The following is a 14579-nucleotide window of genomic DNA, read 5'->3' as shown; positions in this document are numbered from 1 at the left end:
AAGAGGAACCCCACCCTGTTGGGGATAAGGGCGCGAAAGCTGTGGCCGCGCCCTCTAGGACTGAAAGAGGTGTGGCCTCAATTAAAGGACATCCTATTCCCATTGTGGGACCCGCCCATAATCGCTACTCTTGGGGGCGGATTCCAATTGTGTCAGATGAGGGCGGAGCTGAACCAAGGAGTGGCTGATCACCCAACCCCTGTTGGTCACTCACACGGAACCAGCTTCCAGAACAGACCAGTGTTAAAAGTGGCTCCCACCAAGACCATGGCCTGCTCCCCAGACATGAACCGGATGGTATCGACTCAACCCTACGCAGTACCCGGCGGGGTACTGGTGATACGTGTAGGGGACGCGGAGACAGTAGTGGGCCTCTGCCTGCAATGCAGACTGCCTGGCGGCACCATGGGCACGGCGGCGCGCTGTCCCCAGTGTGGCACACACACATACCTGTGGCCGATGCCCACCTTTGTGCCCATTCAGACCAATGACCCAGGGGGGAATACGGCTAGGCTGTCCACCGAGTCCCCCGGTGCACTATGGACCAAGGGTGCGGATCCAGAAGAGCGTGAAGTGATCGGTCAGGCTACTGACCGAGAGAAAAGAAGGCGGTCGCCGCGCTCGGCGACCCCAAGTACCCTTAGTGCGGATCCCTCGGACGAGGGGCCCAAGGAGTTAACCAGTACCCTAGTCTGGCCGGTGGCGGTGTCCTGTGAAGGGAATGGAAAAAAAAGAACACTTACCGGAAGTGACAGCGGAAGGAGCCGAGTGTCACCGGTGGAGCGGAGACCGGAGAGGCGGAGCCCATCTATTCCGGGGGCCGGTGGGTCCAGTGGCAACGGGCGAGCCACGCCCAACCTGCGGACTGGTAAGGATAGTCCCTGTCCTTGCCAGGCTCCGATACCACCGCTAGAGGAGGAGAGGCCGTGCCAGGCCAGGACGGCGCACGTGGGAGACATCACTTCCGGGTCGGATCAGGAGACACGGAGGAGCACACGGCGTGTGTGGCGCTCGGAGGATTCTCTACACGTGGAGCTGACAACCTACCATCATATGCGTATTACCTTTTGCCGTCCTGTGAGTGTCATTCAGGTTTTACCCAACCGGATTGGCGTACCCGTCTTTGACCAGCATTTTATTCAATTTAGTTATATTAAAACTACCTTTTACTAACAGCTTTGCTTTTGTGTTTGTCTGTCTTGTTAGTATTGTTAGTCAGTCTGTGTATTCATGTCTGTGTGAATATATATATATATATAACAGTGTTGCACTAATCATCTCTCTTTTTATTCCATGTCCCAATCCTGTGAACGGAGCCACATCAAGTCATTCTGAGACTAAGAGACAGTGGATCGTTTTGGGACTGGTATAATTTCCACTGGATATCAAGGAATATTCCTAATTGGACTTATTAGGCGCCGGTATCTCTTTTTGTTTTAACTATGTAATTTGTCACATTGGATGTAGCATTGTGTATCTTTGCCTTTTGTTGCATATGTAGCCATGCTGTAAAATGGCTGCAGTCATCTCTCCTGCTGACAGTAAGGCCTGGTAAGTTATGGGCATGCCAGCAGTAATCATGGAGGTTTGCCCTCACACCCTGGTGAGGTGCCCTATGTATGGATGGGAGTGGTCACAGGCTCTGACTCCACGGTTAGTGATGTCAGAGTTGTGTCAGCCCCAGAGGATACATAAGGCACAGCACTGATCAAAAGTTAGAGCGAGTTGGAAGTAGAGAGTAATAGTGTGTTGCTGAGTTATGGAGTTAAGAAGCTGTTAGAAGGACAGTGTTGGAACTGTGACCAGGGACCTGGTCACAGGGAGATATCCCTGCGGGTTAGGGAATCCCTACCTTAGGAGAACTATACATTTCAAAGGGAAGTACGGTGAACAATGGAGGGCTAAATTCACCCATTGTGGAGGGCAGCTGGCCCACCGTGCAAATAAAGATGTTCCTGTTAAAAGATACCCTCGTGTGTAAGTGTGGAGTGATTACGCAGGGGGCTGCACCACAGAGGAGTTCCTCACCAGGACCATCCACAAGCGGACCCTGGGATCCTGATGAGGTGGAGGCGCTGCACTGGATCTAGGTAGATCTCAAGCACACTACCTCAGCTGCCTGTCTGGGTTGGCAATCCCCAACACAACATCATGCGGGAGACTCAGGAGTCCTGTTGCCAACAGGTGCACCACCAGACATCACACTGTAATGGGGACTGGTTAGACCACAGGGGCCAATATGAGATTGGGTGGGTCAGGCCGGTTCAGAAAACCCGCTACACATACATTTGGCCACGCTCAGCAGCTCTCCTTTTGAGATTATATATATATAATGTGGTGGTATCTGGGGTTAGAGATTGCTGGGATTGCGTGTTTGTGGATCTATGTATTAGTTTGTGAGCTTCAGAAAGGATGTTTTCTTTCGGTGTCTATGAGCTCAGAGGTCTCCTTGTCTTCCCGATATTCTTGTGTAAAGTCCTCCGCGCTTAACTCTTTCTCTGCCAGAGGGGACCCTCGAAATCGGTCTGGAGACCCCCTTTGACCACAGGTCATGAAATCCAAATCACAACTGCCACATACCCCTGCAGCACACACACACACACACACACACACACACACACACACACACACAAGTGACGCAGGCACACAGGGACACAGGCACACAGGGACGAGGCTGACCACAGTACATTTATTCAGTGAAGGCGCTGCCCGTTATGCACAAACAGCTCGTCCCAGAAAGCCGAGACCCGGAGGGGCGGGAAGAGAACGCAAACGGATCTGCAGCAACACCAGCGGGACTCTTTAATATCTCAGCGGTAAAAAACAGCCGTGTGCTTAAAGGAGGCAGGAAAAGTACAGGTATCATTCAGAATACATCTCCAACTTTTCTTCTATTTCCTACCCCAGAGATTTTGTTGTGTGTATGTGCATATATATATATATATATATATATATATATATATATATATATATATATATATATACACATATCGAAAAAGATATTTTCATTTATTTTTTTAATTAGACGTATTGGTAACGGCATATCACAAACCACAAATTAAATGCAATATTAATTGACCGTTAAAACACAGCACTGCAGAAGAAGCACCAAGATGCATAGCTTTCACAGAACGGGAATACAGTACAGTTTTTCCATAACTTAATCATAAAAAATATATATATATATTATATATATATGTTATATATTTATCAATCATGTAGACCTTTAATGGATACTTTTTTTTCTTTTTTTTTATCTTGCTTCCAACACTTTAAATACAATTTCTTTACAACAGTAACACTTTTTTTTTTGTTTGTTAAATTTAAGCCCCGTTGACTGCTGAAAGGGCCAGAGAAAAAGGTCTGCCGATCCCTCCAGCAGTGGAAAGGTTAATACATGTCAATATCTTATCACCGTACACCTGCAAATAAATGCAAACAGAAGCACCGTGGAGCCCAGACCAAAGGCTGAACTCCAGAACAACACGCACAGTGTCTGCATCCCCCCACCCCCCAGGAATCCGCACCCCCCACCCCCCAGGAATCTGCACCCCCCACCCCCCAGGGATCTGCACACCCCCACCCCCCAGGAATCTGCACCTCCCCCACCCCCCAGGAATCTGCACACCAAACCTGCACTCTGAAAATGTCTTTGTACACAAAATACACACAGCAAAGGGTTAATGCCACAGGGTACAGAGGGGCAGAAAGCAGAGGTGAGCAACGTGTGCGTGTGTGCGTGTGTGTGGTGGAGCGGGGGGGCTTGTATTAATGTCGCCATTTTCTTTTGCCCTGTAGGGCCTGTCCTGTTATTTCTGGGCCTCACACTAACAGAAAGAAATGTTGGTTATTTAAAAGCCACATTAAACTCTTTTTAGCATCCGGCGCTGAAGCGGTGCCCGGTGCTGCGCTGCTCTGTCTCCATATTGTGTTTATTTGTCCTTAAAAATCTCGTTGTATGATTTCCACCGGCGGAAGTGGCTGACGATCGTGAACCGTGGGAAATCTGTCTTGTGTCGCAAATTTACAACCCCCCCCAGAAAACAGCCAAGCATTAAATGTACATTTGCTGGTCACATGCAAAAACTGGGGGAATTTACCAGCATTGTGGCCATTTGCAAAAATGTAGAGAAAACGCAAAAAGTAAGAAACGCGTGGGGAAAAAAACAAATGCGCAACGCAAATACAAAAACATTCGCCAGCATCTACTGGTCACCCGCGTAAAAAAAAAAAGCCGTGGATTTGTTCCAGACGCAGAGGTTGCTGTTTTATCTCTTTTTTTAAGAATCAGACACACTTCAAAATATTTGGGCCCCTCGGCAGTAGGCAGCGTTACGCTGCTGTGACACATTGTGACAGCAGGAGGCGCCTCACATCCCTATCAGGTTAACAGGGCATAAAGTGTCTTCCGACGCTGGTACTGTAGGTGTCTTATGGCACAGCGTGGCTTAATGAATCTAGTTCTGTGTCTTCTGTTTGATGGAGAATACGCCGCCATGTGACTCAGAATGGCCTCATTCATGAAAACGTTCAAATAAATACATTGCAAGGTCACCTGGCACTAAAGGGTTTAGTGGCTAAATCATAGAAAATGATGTTTTGATGCTGTTCCCTTTGTATTATATACAGTTTGATTTTGACGTTATTGATGTTGTGCGGAGGGAGAGACTAGCTTTTTAACTTGTGACGGACCCTTGGGTGCTGTACATGAGTTCCTACCATTATCAGTTTGGTTGCCCACCGCTGGTGTGAAAAGGAACAGACATCAAGACTCAGTCAGGTAACTAGGACATGTAAAAAGACCCTTTTTCCACCACCATCTCCACCCCTCAGAGAAGGGATGTGCGCTTGTACACTGTCCTAACACAGTAGTTACAGGCTTTGTATCCCCACATCTGCCTCCAATAGTCTGGTCCAAGAGGTGACATCTTTATCTGTATCCCTGCAGCTGTGCAGTCCTAGAGGTGACGGGCTGTGCTCCCTCACACCCAATCCCTGCCACTGTACAGTTCTAGAAGGGACATAATTTGCATCATCACAGCTGTTCTCACCCAAGCGGCCCAGCTTCTCTGGATGTTGGACTAACAAGCAGCATGTGGTTTGGACGAGAGGGCTGGGGGTGGTAGGGAGGGGGGGGGGGGGGGGGAGGAAGGCACAACCTTTGCAATCAAAAGCCAAATAGAACAAATAAATAAAATAGCTAAAAAAGGCAACAACAAAAAAACGGAATAAATAAACAGCAGAGAAGGCGTTAAAATTCGGGGTTGTTTGTGCTATTTTCGTTGCTCTGCAGATGCACTAGGAGGGGATTTCACTTTTTTTTTTTTTAAATATAATTTGGTGGAATCCATTAAAAGCGTTGATTGATTTTATTTTACACGTGATCATCGCTTCAAAGATTTCAGGGTCAGGGCGTTTGACATCCCGCCTCTCAAATCTCTCTCCAGCTGGGGGTGAATTCTGCCAGATCCTAAATTCTGTGCTTTCAACCACGATACGTTCCCAAAACCTCAGGATGCTGATATATTTCATATGGAAAAATAAGATGTGTGTCTTTACCACAATCACATGCTCCTTTTAACCCCTGTGCTGCCTGTACGGAACACATTGGTCCTTCTGGCAGTAGAATGGATTCAACATTGCACTGTATGGGCTAAGAATTGGTGACGTGCTCAGCTACCCAATGAAAACTGGTCTGTCCTCTCAGTGGTAATCAGTCTCCATTAGGGTGGACAGAAAGGTGGCATTGCACTGCAGAGCATTGTCTGGACCTTATACGGAAGAGTTCAGATCCAGATCCGTGTGATTCGGGAGCAAGTGATCACCAGGTGACGTATATAATTGGACAGGAGTCTGATGACAAATTCTGCTGAATGTTCCCAATATTCTCCGGGAATTTCGTCCTTTCGTATAAAAATAGGGGCTCGGTTCTTGTGAATATTTGGTGGTGCTCATTAAATTCGGATACCCGTTGGTTAATATAGAAAGAATTGTTTTTCCTACATTAAACAACCCAATTAATATATTCCACTCTGTGGAATCCTTATTCTATTTCGTGGGATTTTTTTTTTGTTGAGAGGGGGGGGATCCCAAACTTGGTCATCTCCCTTTGTGCACCGAATATAGAAGGGGCACCCAAAGGCTAAACAAATGCTCTTAGAGGGGACAAGTTTAAAGGAATAGAGAACAGATGCTGGTTTCAATGGGATTGACATTAAAGTGCATGAACCAAGACTGGCCACCAGGGGGCAGAAGCCAGACACAAACTAATGTTAGTCGTAGTTGCTGCACTGTGAGTGAGAAGTAGCTCACGGTTTGCACCGTCTGCAATAGGGAGCATTTACTGAGGCGGTGCAATACTCTGCAATATGGTTTGGCCATGAAGGGTTAATCAGTCAGTGCGATGCTCTGCCCTTTGGTATTACAGTAAATGGCCACTATGCTATTGCAATGCTCTGCAGTTTGGAGTGCATGTCACGTTTTGCAGGGTAGTGTTACGTGTGAAGCTTCGCCCGCTGCAATTAAAGGGTGACTACTACTTATTAGGTGAGATGTTCTGCAAGTTATGGTGCTGCCGTGAGTATTACGTGGTGAGATGCCCTGTATTGTGGCATCGCCGTGCAGGGATGTTCCAGCAGCAGAGGTGCCGCTGCCTATCAGCTGTCTTGCACTGAGCCACAGAGATGTGATAACAAAGGGGTGCCCAACTCCAGTCCTCAAGCCCTTCCAACAGGTCATGTTTTCAGGATATCCCTGCTACAGCACAGGTGGCTCAATCAGTCCCTGCTTCAGCACAGGGGGCTCAATCAGAGGCCCAGTCTTCGACTGAGCCTCTGATTGAGCCACCTGTGCTGAAGCTGGGATATCCTGAAAACCTGACCTGTTCGGAGGGCTTGAGGACTGGAGTTGAGCCCCCCTGTGATAACACACAGTGGCTGATTTGCCCCCCCTTCCCACCATTGAACTCAAAGCCAAGGGTAACACAAACTCCAGCTCCGTGTAACGCGACGAGACAGAAATGATAGATACAAAAAAAATGGGGAAGATTTCAGCATAACTGCCATTCTGGAACCGGGTCGGCTGCAGGATCCATTGCGTTCCACGACCGCTCTTCTGTTTCTCCCACAGTGCTTTGCACGTCTGTGGGTTATCGTGTTGCAAGGCAGTGTGGTCCTCTATGTCCTGATTGTGACTCTGAGCTCCCACACATGTGCGCTGCATTGCAATGCATTCTGGAACGTGTAGTCACCCTGGCATTGGACAAAACCAGGAGCAGGTGCCACCCTCCAGCTGGCACTGAAGAGATGCTGGCATCTTCACAGCTCACCCAAAAACCCCTCCTGAGCTGCCCCCAAAAGTCTGAGCACAATCCTGAGGTATTCGGCATTGCTTGTTTGTGCTAAGGTTAGAAATGTGTGTTCCAGGGATAGGGGGACAGACTGGAGGAATGAGATGAGTCAAAGGAGGAGGCATGGGGTCTGTACATGACCCAGCGAGGGGAGAGGAGGCAGGAAGCAGTCACGGTGTCCTTGCCGTGATGGTACCGTCCCAAACACACACACGCTGCAGCCTCACTCCAACATGGCATCCAGCTGGTCTGCAAGATCATTAAACATGCTGCCTATGTCATCCAGGATACTGACTGTGCTCTTTTCTCTCCCTCCTTCGCCCAGTTCATCCCTGGAAGATAAGATAAAAGGATGTGAGATAAACGGTGGCAAGGAGAAGAAGAGAGCGTGAGAGAGAAGAGAGTGTGATAGAGAAGAAATAGTGAGAGAGAAGAAGAGAGCGTAAGAGAGAGAGAAGAGAGCGTAAGAGAGAGAGAAGAGAGCGTAAGAGAGAGAGAAGAGAGCGTAAGAGAGAGAGAAGAGAGCGTACGAGAGAGAGAGAGAAGAGAGCGTAAGAGAGAGAAGAGAGCGTGAGAGAGAGAAGAGAGCGTGAGAGAGATAAGAGAGCGTGAGAGAGAGAAGAGAGCGTGAGAGAGAAGAGAGCGTGAGAGAGAGAAGAGAGCGTGAGAGAGAGAAGAGAGCGTGAGAGAGAAGACAACGTGAGAGAGAGAAGAAGACAGCGTGAGAGATAATAAGGGAGTGAGAGAAGAGAGAAAAAGAGAGAGATACAGAAAGCAAGAAAGAGAAATCAAACGTAAAATATATTATCACAACGATACACGTACATTGTTTGCATACGTTGCAGGAAATGTGCACGTGTAAGAGAGATCTTCACGTATTTATTGCCTAAAATAACAATCTTTTCACATTTCCCTTACATTGTGCACCCCCACATTGCGAGCCCCTTACTGCCCATATGCGGACACGAACCCCCAGAATCTCATGGGAACATTTGTCAGCGTGCCCCACTGTGCCCGTCTTTCACCGCGTGCTCCATCCTCAATATAAACATGTGCACACGTGTGCCAATGCTTCCTCTATACCCCAGCAGTCTATAAGCGCCTGCCTGCCCCGTGTGTACATATACTGCATATAGACCGGCTCTCGCTGCTCACTCTTTTTGTGCGTCCTCCTGTTTGATTTTCTCCTCCACGGCTTGCAGTGCGGCCGCCAGCGACGCGCTGGTCTCCTCCAGTTTCTGCTGCACCGCCTCGCTGACCCCTCCCTCCGTGGAAGAGCTGGCGATGGACAGTCGGGGGGGCTTGACGGGCACCTGCTGTGGGTGTCCGGGAGTCAGGGGCTTGGAGGGGCTGGAGCAGAGAGAGGGGGGAGTGCTGGAAGGCTTGATGCTGTTGGGTTGCTTGATGGGAGAAGGGGCTGGAGTTGAGCTTGCGCTGGAGGATTGTATGACCGCATGGGGTTTGGTGGGTTTGGGGGCTGTGGGGGGTGGGGTAGGTTTGGGGGAGACTGGAGGAGGGATCCCCATTACCTTCTTCACCTCTGGAACAGAAGGGAGAGTAGCAGGTCAGAAAGTTGGGGAACATGCTCCCCGTAATAGGTGCCATCTCTTCCTCATATTGCACAATACGGGGTCTGGTGTCGCCCCCTTTTTAGTTTTATTTCCCCACTCACTGATTTTTTTTAAACTGTATTTTATTCCTACAAACTAAGCCCAACACCTGAATTAATATAGCCACAAAACCCCTCTCCCTTAGGCCTAGATGCCCTGAACGCCGTTAAGCTAACGTAACTATAAGAGTAACGCTGTATCCATAAAGGACCATATGGGCCCAAATAACCGTTAAGTCGTGTGTCCCACGACCAGCGTAGCGTCGTTTAGTGATAATGACATATTGAGAAGGAGCGGCTCAGCGAGTAAAAACACTGGCACTGAGTGTGAAGCAGGGGAACCCCACATTCCCGGGGTCAGCTCCTTGTGACCTTGGGCAAGTCACTTTATCTCCCTGTGCCTCAGGCACCAAAATCAGATTGTAAGCTCTGCAGGGCAGGGAGTGTGTCTGTAACAGTTCTATGTGCTGCGCAGCGCGCACTATGCTGTAATTGTGACGCACTCTGAGTCCCACTGAGAGAACAGCGCTATATAAAATAAAGCTATTATTATTTGAGGTGCTATCATATCAATCATCCCCTATACACTAAAGTCTGTGAAACCTGAGTTAGCCCTCCGCCCTTATAACTGAAATATAATATATCCTCTAGTAATGGGCTCTTAGCTAGCCTCTAACTCACACACTGTGGCTTGTGTATTTAATAGGACTTTAGAGTTCCTAGCTAGCTGAAGCTGCTGCCTCCTTCCTACTAAAAGGCAAGTCTCGGACAGTTAAGGGTTTAAAATCTCCCATCCTAATAAACTCTGCTAGTCCCAGGTGAGCAATGCAAGCGGCAACCAAATATACTGAGATGTGTGTGTGCCACTAATTGGTGTGTGTGCTCGTGTTCACGTGGCAGTGTGTGTAAGCCTGGCTGATGTGTGGACGCACAATTGAAATAATCCTGTTAATAGCAATTCATGGGCTCTCAGGTTTAGAGGATTAATTTCCCATGCATCCAAAGCGGGTTTCTGCAGCTAATTCTGATATTCACCACGCTTAGTGTAATCTTCCCTCCGGAACAAGGGGAGAGCCGGATGGCATTAGAGGGAAAAGGGGAAACAGAGAGGGTAGAGCCCGGGGGGCGGAGAAGGAGAGAGCGAGAGGCCTATGTAAGCACAAGAAGTTAAACTTAAATTATTACTTAAAGTAGGGATACTACGTCTGATTGTAAGCAATTATAAACACTGAGACAAAACGCTGTGGATCTCTTTTAACAAAGAATTACAGGGGGCCCATCTCCTTCCCTTTAAAGAAATAGTACAACTACTACTGTATGTACCTCTTAGAACAGGGGGCTCAACTCCCGTCCTCAAGCCCCCCCAACAAGTCAGATTTTCAGGATATCCCAGCTTCAGCACAGGTGGCTCAAACAGAAGCTCAGTCAAAGACTGAGCCTCTAATTGAGCCACCTGTGTTGAAGCAGGGACTGATTCAGCCACCTGTGCTGAAGCAGGGATATACTGAAAACCTGACCTGTTGGTGGCTCTTGAGAACTAGGGTTGCCCACCCCCTGCCCTAGAACCATTACATTTTGCACAGACCAATGCTGGGGATTCCCACTCTTTGTTTACAAAAAGATAATTAAACAGGTGTTCATTTCTCAACATGTTTAGGCCCATGTTTACTAAGTGGTGCTATGCCATAAGAGACCTCATGGTACAAGAAGACATCTTATGGCCCATTGAAGTGAATATGCTATGTGCAGTATGAGTGGGTGTGTGTGCATGTGTACAAGTGCATGCACAGTAGCAGTGTCACTCGTCTGTATCTGTGCAGTACACATACCTCCTCCAGACGCGGATGTGGGAGCCTTCTGTCCGGCGGTGGGTGTGGCGGGCGCGTGGCTCCTCCCAGCGGGCTGGATGATGGTGGGTGTAGCGGGCGCGTGGCTCCTCCCAGCGGGCTGGATGATGGTGGGTTTGGGCGAGACAGGTGGTTTAATGTTACGTTCTGGGGTCAGTGTCAAGTTCTCTGTGCCATCTGGCCGCCCGGCTCTTCCTCCTGCGCTCATCTCTGACACCGGCCGGCGCTTCATCGAGCCCATTCCATTCTGGTACACGGTCAATGGTTCCACCCCTCCGCCCCCAGAGTCCTTGTCTCTGGGCTTTGGCCTGCGCTTGACCGTGTCTGATTCCGTGAGCAGGAACTTCATATCTACGGAGTGATGGCCCTGCCTGGCCTTCACCCTGCGCTTCAGGGTCACGCTGGACTCCACAGAGGACAGGTCCCCGTGTTTGCCGGCTCCGGATTCTGCCGGATGCGAGTCTAGCTGCTCAGTCCTGGCCGACCGGGGCCGGTGTTTGACTGTCTGCTTGCGCTCTTCGGCAAAGGGGATCACATCAGAGGGACTGCGGGGGGAGTCTGGGCATCTCGACACCTCAGGGCGGTCCCTACGAGATGCGGCTACTAACCCAGTCACTGGCCCGCTGATGGTCCGGCGTCGATTCACCACCTCCCCGTCCAGCCCGATAGCCTCACGGTGTTTAACTCCAGCCAGGACCCCCGGTAGCCGGTGGAGATCAGGGCTTCCTGGGTGGGGCAGGAGGTGGACAGAGTAGCCTTCGGACCCCATTGGCCTTTGCCCGGACAGTGCCCGCAGCCCCCCGCCGATAGACGATAGTTCCAGCATAGCGGCGATGCTCTTCACACTGCCGGCACTCCCAGTGTCCACCACTCCCCCAAAGTCGCTGGCCCTCCGCTGCTCCCGGTAGCCCTCACCTCCAGCATCCTCGCCGGATAGTCCGTCCCCCAGGTTGGTACCAGAGATGGCGGAGCTGGAGCGTTTAGGGGGCGGAGGAGGTGGCCCCTTCTTCCTGGGACGCACTGCAAAGGACTGACTGCGGTTCACATTCTTGTCGCCCCCAGACTGCGACCTCACTGAGTGGCTCCTGCCCACCCGTCTCTGCCCGGTGCCATAGGGACCGCCGTCTATCCCCAGCAACTCCTCACGCTCCCCATCTGAGGCTGCATACCGATTCAGGCTGTGTGCCCTCTTTTTGGGCCACCCATACTCCCCCCGCTCTCCCTCTTCATCTTCCTCATCCTCGTCTTCACCATCGCTCTCTGCGGGGGGAAGGCACAGCACGGGCACCGACACTGGTAACACAGGCACTGCCTGTGTCAAGTGAGCCGGCACTCCCTCGCCCTCGATGGGTTGCGGAAGGACGTAGGCGAAGCCTCGATGTGTTGGGGACTGAGGCAGCGAGCGGGGGGACATGGGGCGGTCTGATGGTGGCAGGAGTTGGGGTGTGGGCTTCACTTTGGCAGTGGCATGGGGGGTGGACATAGCTTGTGGGGACGAGGGAGTGCCCTTGGTGGGGGTTTGGGGAGGGGTGTAGCTCTGACCTCCAGCAGGAGGGAAGGACTGACGGGGTTTCCCCGGCACAGGGGGCACGCTCGCTCTCTTCACTGAATGTCCTTGTTTGAGAGGCCTGGATTCCCTGGTCACCTCCTCTCTCCTCCCCTCGTCCGTTAAGTACTCCTGGCTCTTAGACATGACTGTGCAGGGGCCCTTGCTGCCGTCTCCCAGGAGCTCCTGGGAGCTGCTGATGTGTCTGGCACGACCACTCAGACTGCTTTCATGGTGGAGTCGGGCCCCCAGGGGCCCCCTATAGCAGGGACCCTCTCTGTGGTGGACCACATGGTTGCTCTGCTTCTCTGGACCATCCGGAGCCTCGCCCGTCATGGCCGCCTGCAACTCGTCGCTAAGCTCGCTGTCCTGGAAGGTCTTCATTTTGGGGGACTGGCACTCTGCGCTGTCCGGAGGGGGGGACTCGATGGACACCGTCTCCATGTTCTTCTGAGGTGCTCTCCTCCTCATGCTGCCCGACTCAAACTTGCCGTATTCTGATTTCTGGATCTCAGCCAGCTTCTTCACCGCCAACATCAGCTTCTTCTGGTGACCTGAGGAAGGGAGAGATGGTGAGAGGAGGAGAGAGACTGTCAGAGAGTGGGCATCAGAGAGAAGGAGAGAGTGGGAATCGGAGAGAGAGAGAATCGAAGAGAGAGAGAGGGAATCGGAGAGAGAGGGAATCGGAGAGAGAGAGTGGGAATCGGAGAGAGAGAATGGGAATCGGAGAGAGAATCGAAGAGAGAGAGAGGGAATCGAAGAGAGAGAGAGAGAGAGGGAATCGGAGAGAGTGGGAATCGGAGAGAGAGAATGGGAATCGGAGAGAGAGAATCGAAGAGAGAGAGAGAGAGAGGGAATCGAAGAGAGAGAGAGGGAATCGGAGAGAGAGAGAGGGAATCGGAGAGAGAGAGAGGGAATCGGAGAGAGAGAGTGGGAATCGGAGAGAGAATCGAAGAGAGAGAGAGGGAATCGAAGAGAGAGAGAGGGAATCGAAGAGAGAGAGGGAATCGAAGAGAGAGAGAGGGAATCGAAGAGAGAGAGAGGGAATCGAAGAGAGAGAGAGGGAATCGAAGAGAGAGAGAGGGAATCGGAGAGAGAGAGAGAGGGAATCGAAGAGAGAGAGAGAGAGAGGGAATCGAAGAGAGAGAGAGAGAGAGACGGGAAGTGATGAAATGGTGAAAGGTGAAAAGAGAGAAAGGCAAGAGAGACCCAGTGACAATGCATCATGTACATTTTCTCACCACTGTGCAACATATTTAATAGGGGTTAAGCAAAGAAAAGAATGAAGAATGAAGACAGAGAGAGAAAGAGAGAGACAGACAAAGACAGAGAGAGAGAGAGAGAAAGATGTGAGTGTACATTCCCAAAGACTTGACTCTATGGACTTGTTTCAGGTCCACTCGGTCCTGGGGATCGTAAGTCTCGCTACATCTGTATGTGTTACTAAGCTGCGTATTACCCAGCTTAGAGATGCCAATCTCCTGCAGGTCTTCCCAGGTGATGTCTGTGATGAAATCAATGTTCTCGTAGCCGTTCTCCACCAGCAGCTTGTAATACTGACCAAGCCCAATCATCGCCAGCCAGAGGGAAAGGTTAGCCTGGGGAGAGGGAGGGAATAAACCAGCCACTGCTGAGACTGTTCCCACTCATAAAGAGGCAATAGGTCATTGAAGAAAGAAATCCCAGTTCAAGACCCAGTACCAGCACATATTACCTGGGCAACTCATTGCTTTGCCATTAGACACCTCCTGGTTCTGGAAGGAACCTTACAGCCCGTTCACTCGAATGGGTTGTAAGCTATCTTATGGCATAGCACTACTTAGTAAATATGGGCCCGTGCCTCTTCATAAACGTATTACTCCGGTCTTGTTCTAATTAAACACCCAGAATAAAGGGCGAGTGTGCTATCTCTGCGAGTCCCAACTCCCACAGGCTGAGCACCTCTGTGACCCCCTGTTCTGTTTGGGTCAGTCTGCCTATGTCTCTGCTCACATGATTTTAGTTTCCCCGTGTGAGATTAGTTCCCACGGGCCCTTCTGTGTGCGTCTCTGTGGCGCCCACGCGCCCCGTCTTGCCCCGCCTGTGTGTGCTGTTCTGGGAGGGCGTGAGGAGCTGAAGACTCACAGGTTTATAGTCGGGAAGCCATTCTCCGATGTTCAGACTGTTGATTTCGGAGAAGATCTTTTTCCTGTGTCCTGGTTTAGTGACTCCAATGGCCGTAAGATCCTA

The 14579-nt window shown here is 50.5% G+C and overlaps 1 protein-coding gene across 8 annotated transcripts in view; it reads right to left on the bottom strand.

The window, feature by feature from the left end:
* Nucleotides 1-5294: 5294 nt before the first annotated feature.
* The window catches only part of CASKIN1 (CASK interacting protein 1), a 119315-nt gene continuing 110030 nt past the window's right edge, over nucleotides 5295-14579 (bottom strand). For all 8 annotated transcript variants that reach the window (XM_075565701.1, XM_075565703.1, XM_075565702.1 and 5 more), the window contains 5 exons: nucleotides 14475-14576; nucleotides 13810-13948; nucleotides 10787-12904; nucleotides 8504-8888; nucleotides 5295-7680 (listed from right to left, as the gene is read on the bottom strand). In XM_075565701.1, coding sequence (XP_075421816.1) covers nucleotides 7572-7680; nucleotides 8504-8888; nucleotides 10787-12904; nucleotides 13810-13948; nucleotides 14475-14576 — 2853 coding nt within the window. In that variant the 3' untranslated portion in view covers nucleotides 5295-7571. The remainder of the gene's footprint in view (nucleotides 7681-8503; nucleotides 8889-10786; nucleotides 12905-13809; nucleotides 13949-14474; nucleotides 14577-14579) is intronic.

This window comes from Ascaphus truei, chromosome 11 (genome assembly GCF_040206685.1).
Source record: "Ascaphus truei isolate aAscTru1 chromosome 11, aAscTru1.hap1, whole genome shotgun sequence".
Taxonomy (NCBI): Eukaryota; Metazoa; Chordata; class Amphibia; order Anura; family Ascaphidae; genus Ascaphus; species Ascaphus truei.
This window is presented reverse-complemented; position numbering and strand designations above follow the sequence as displayed.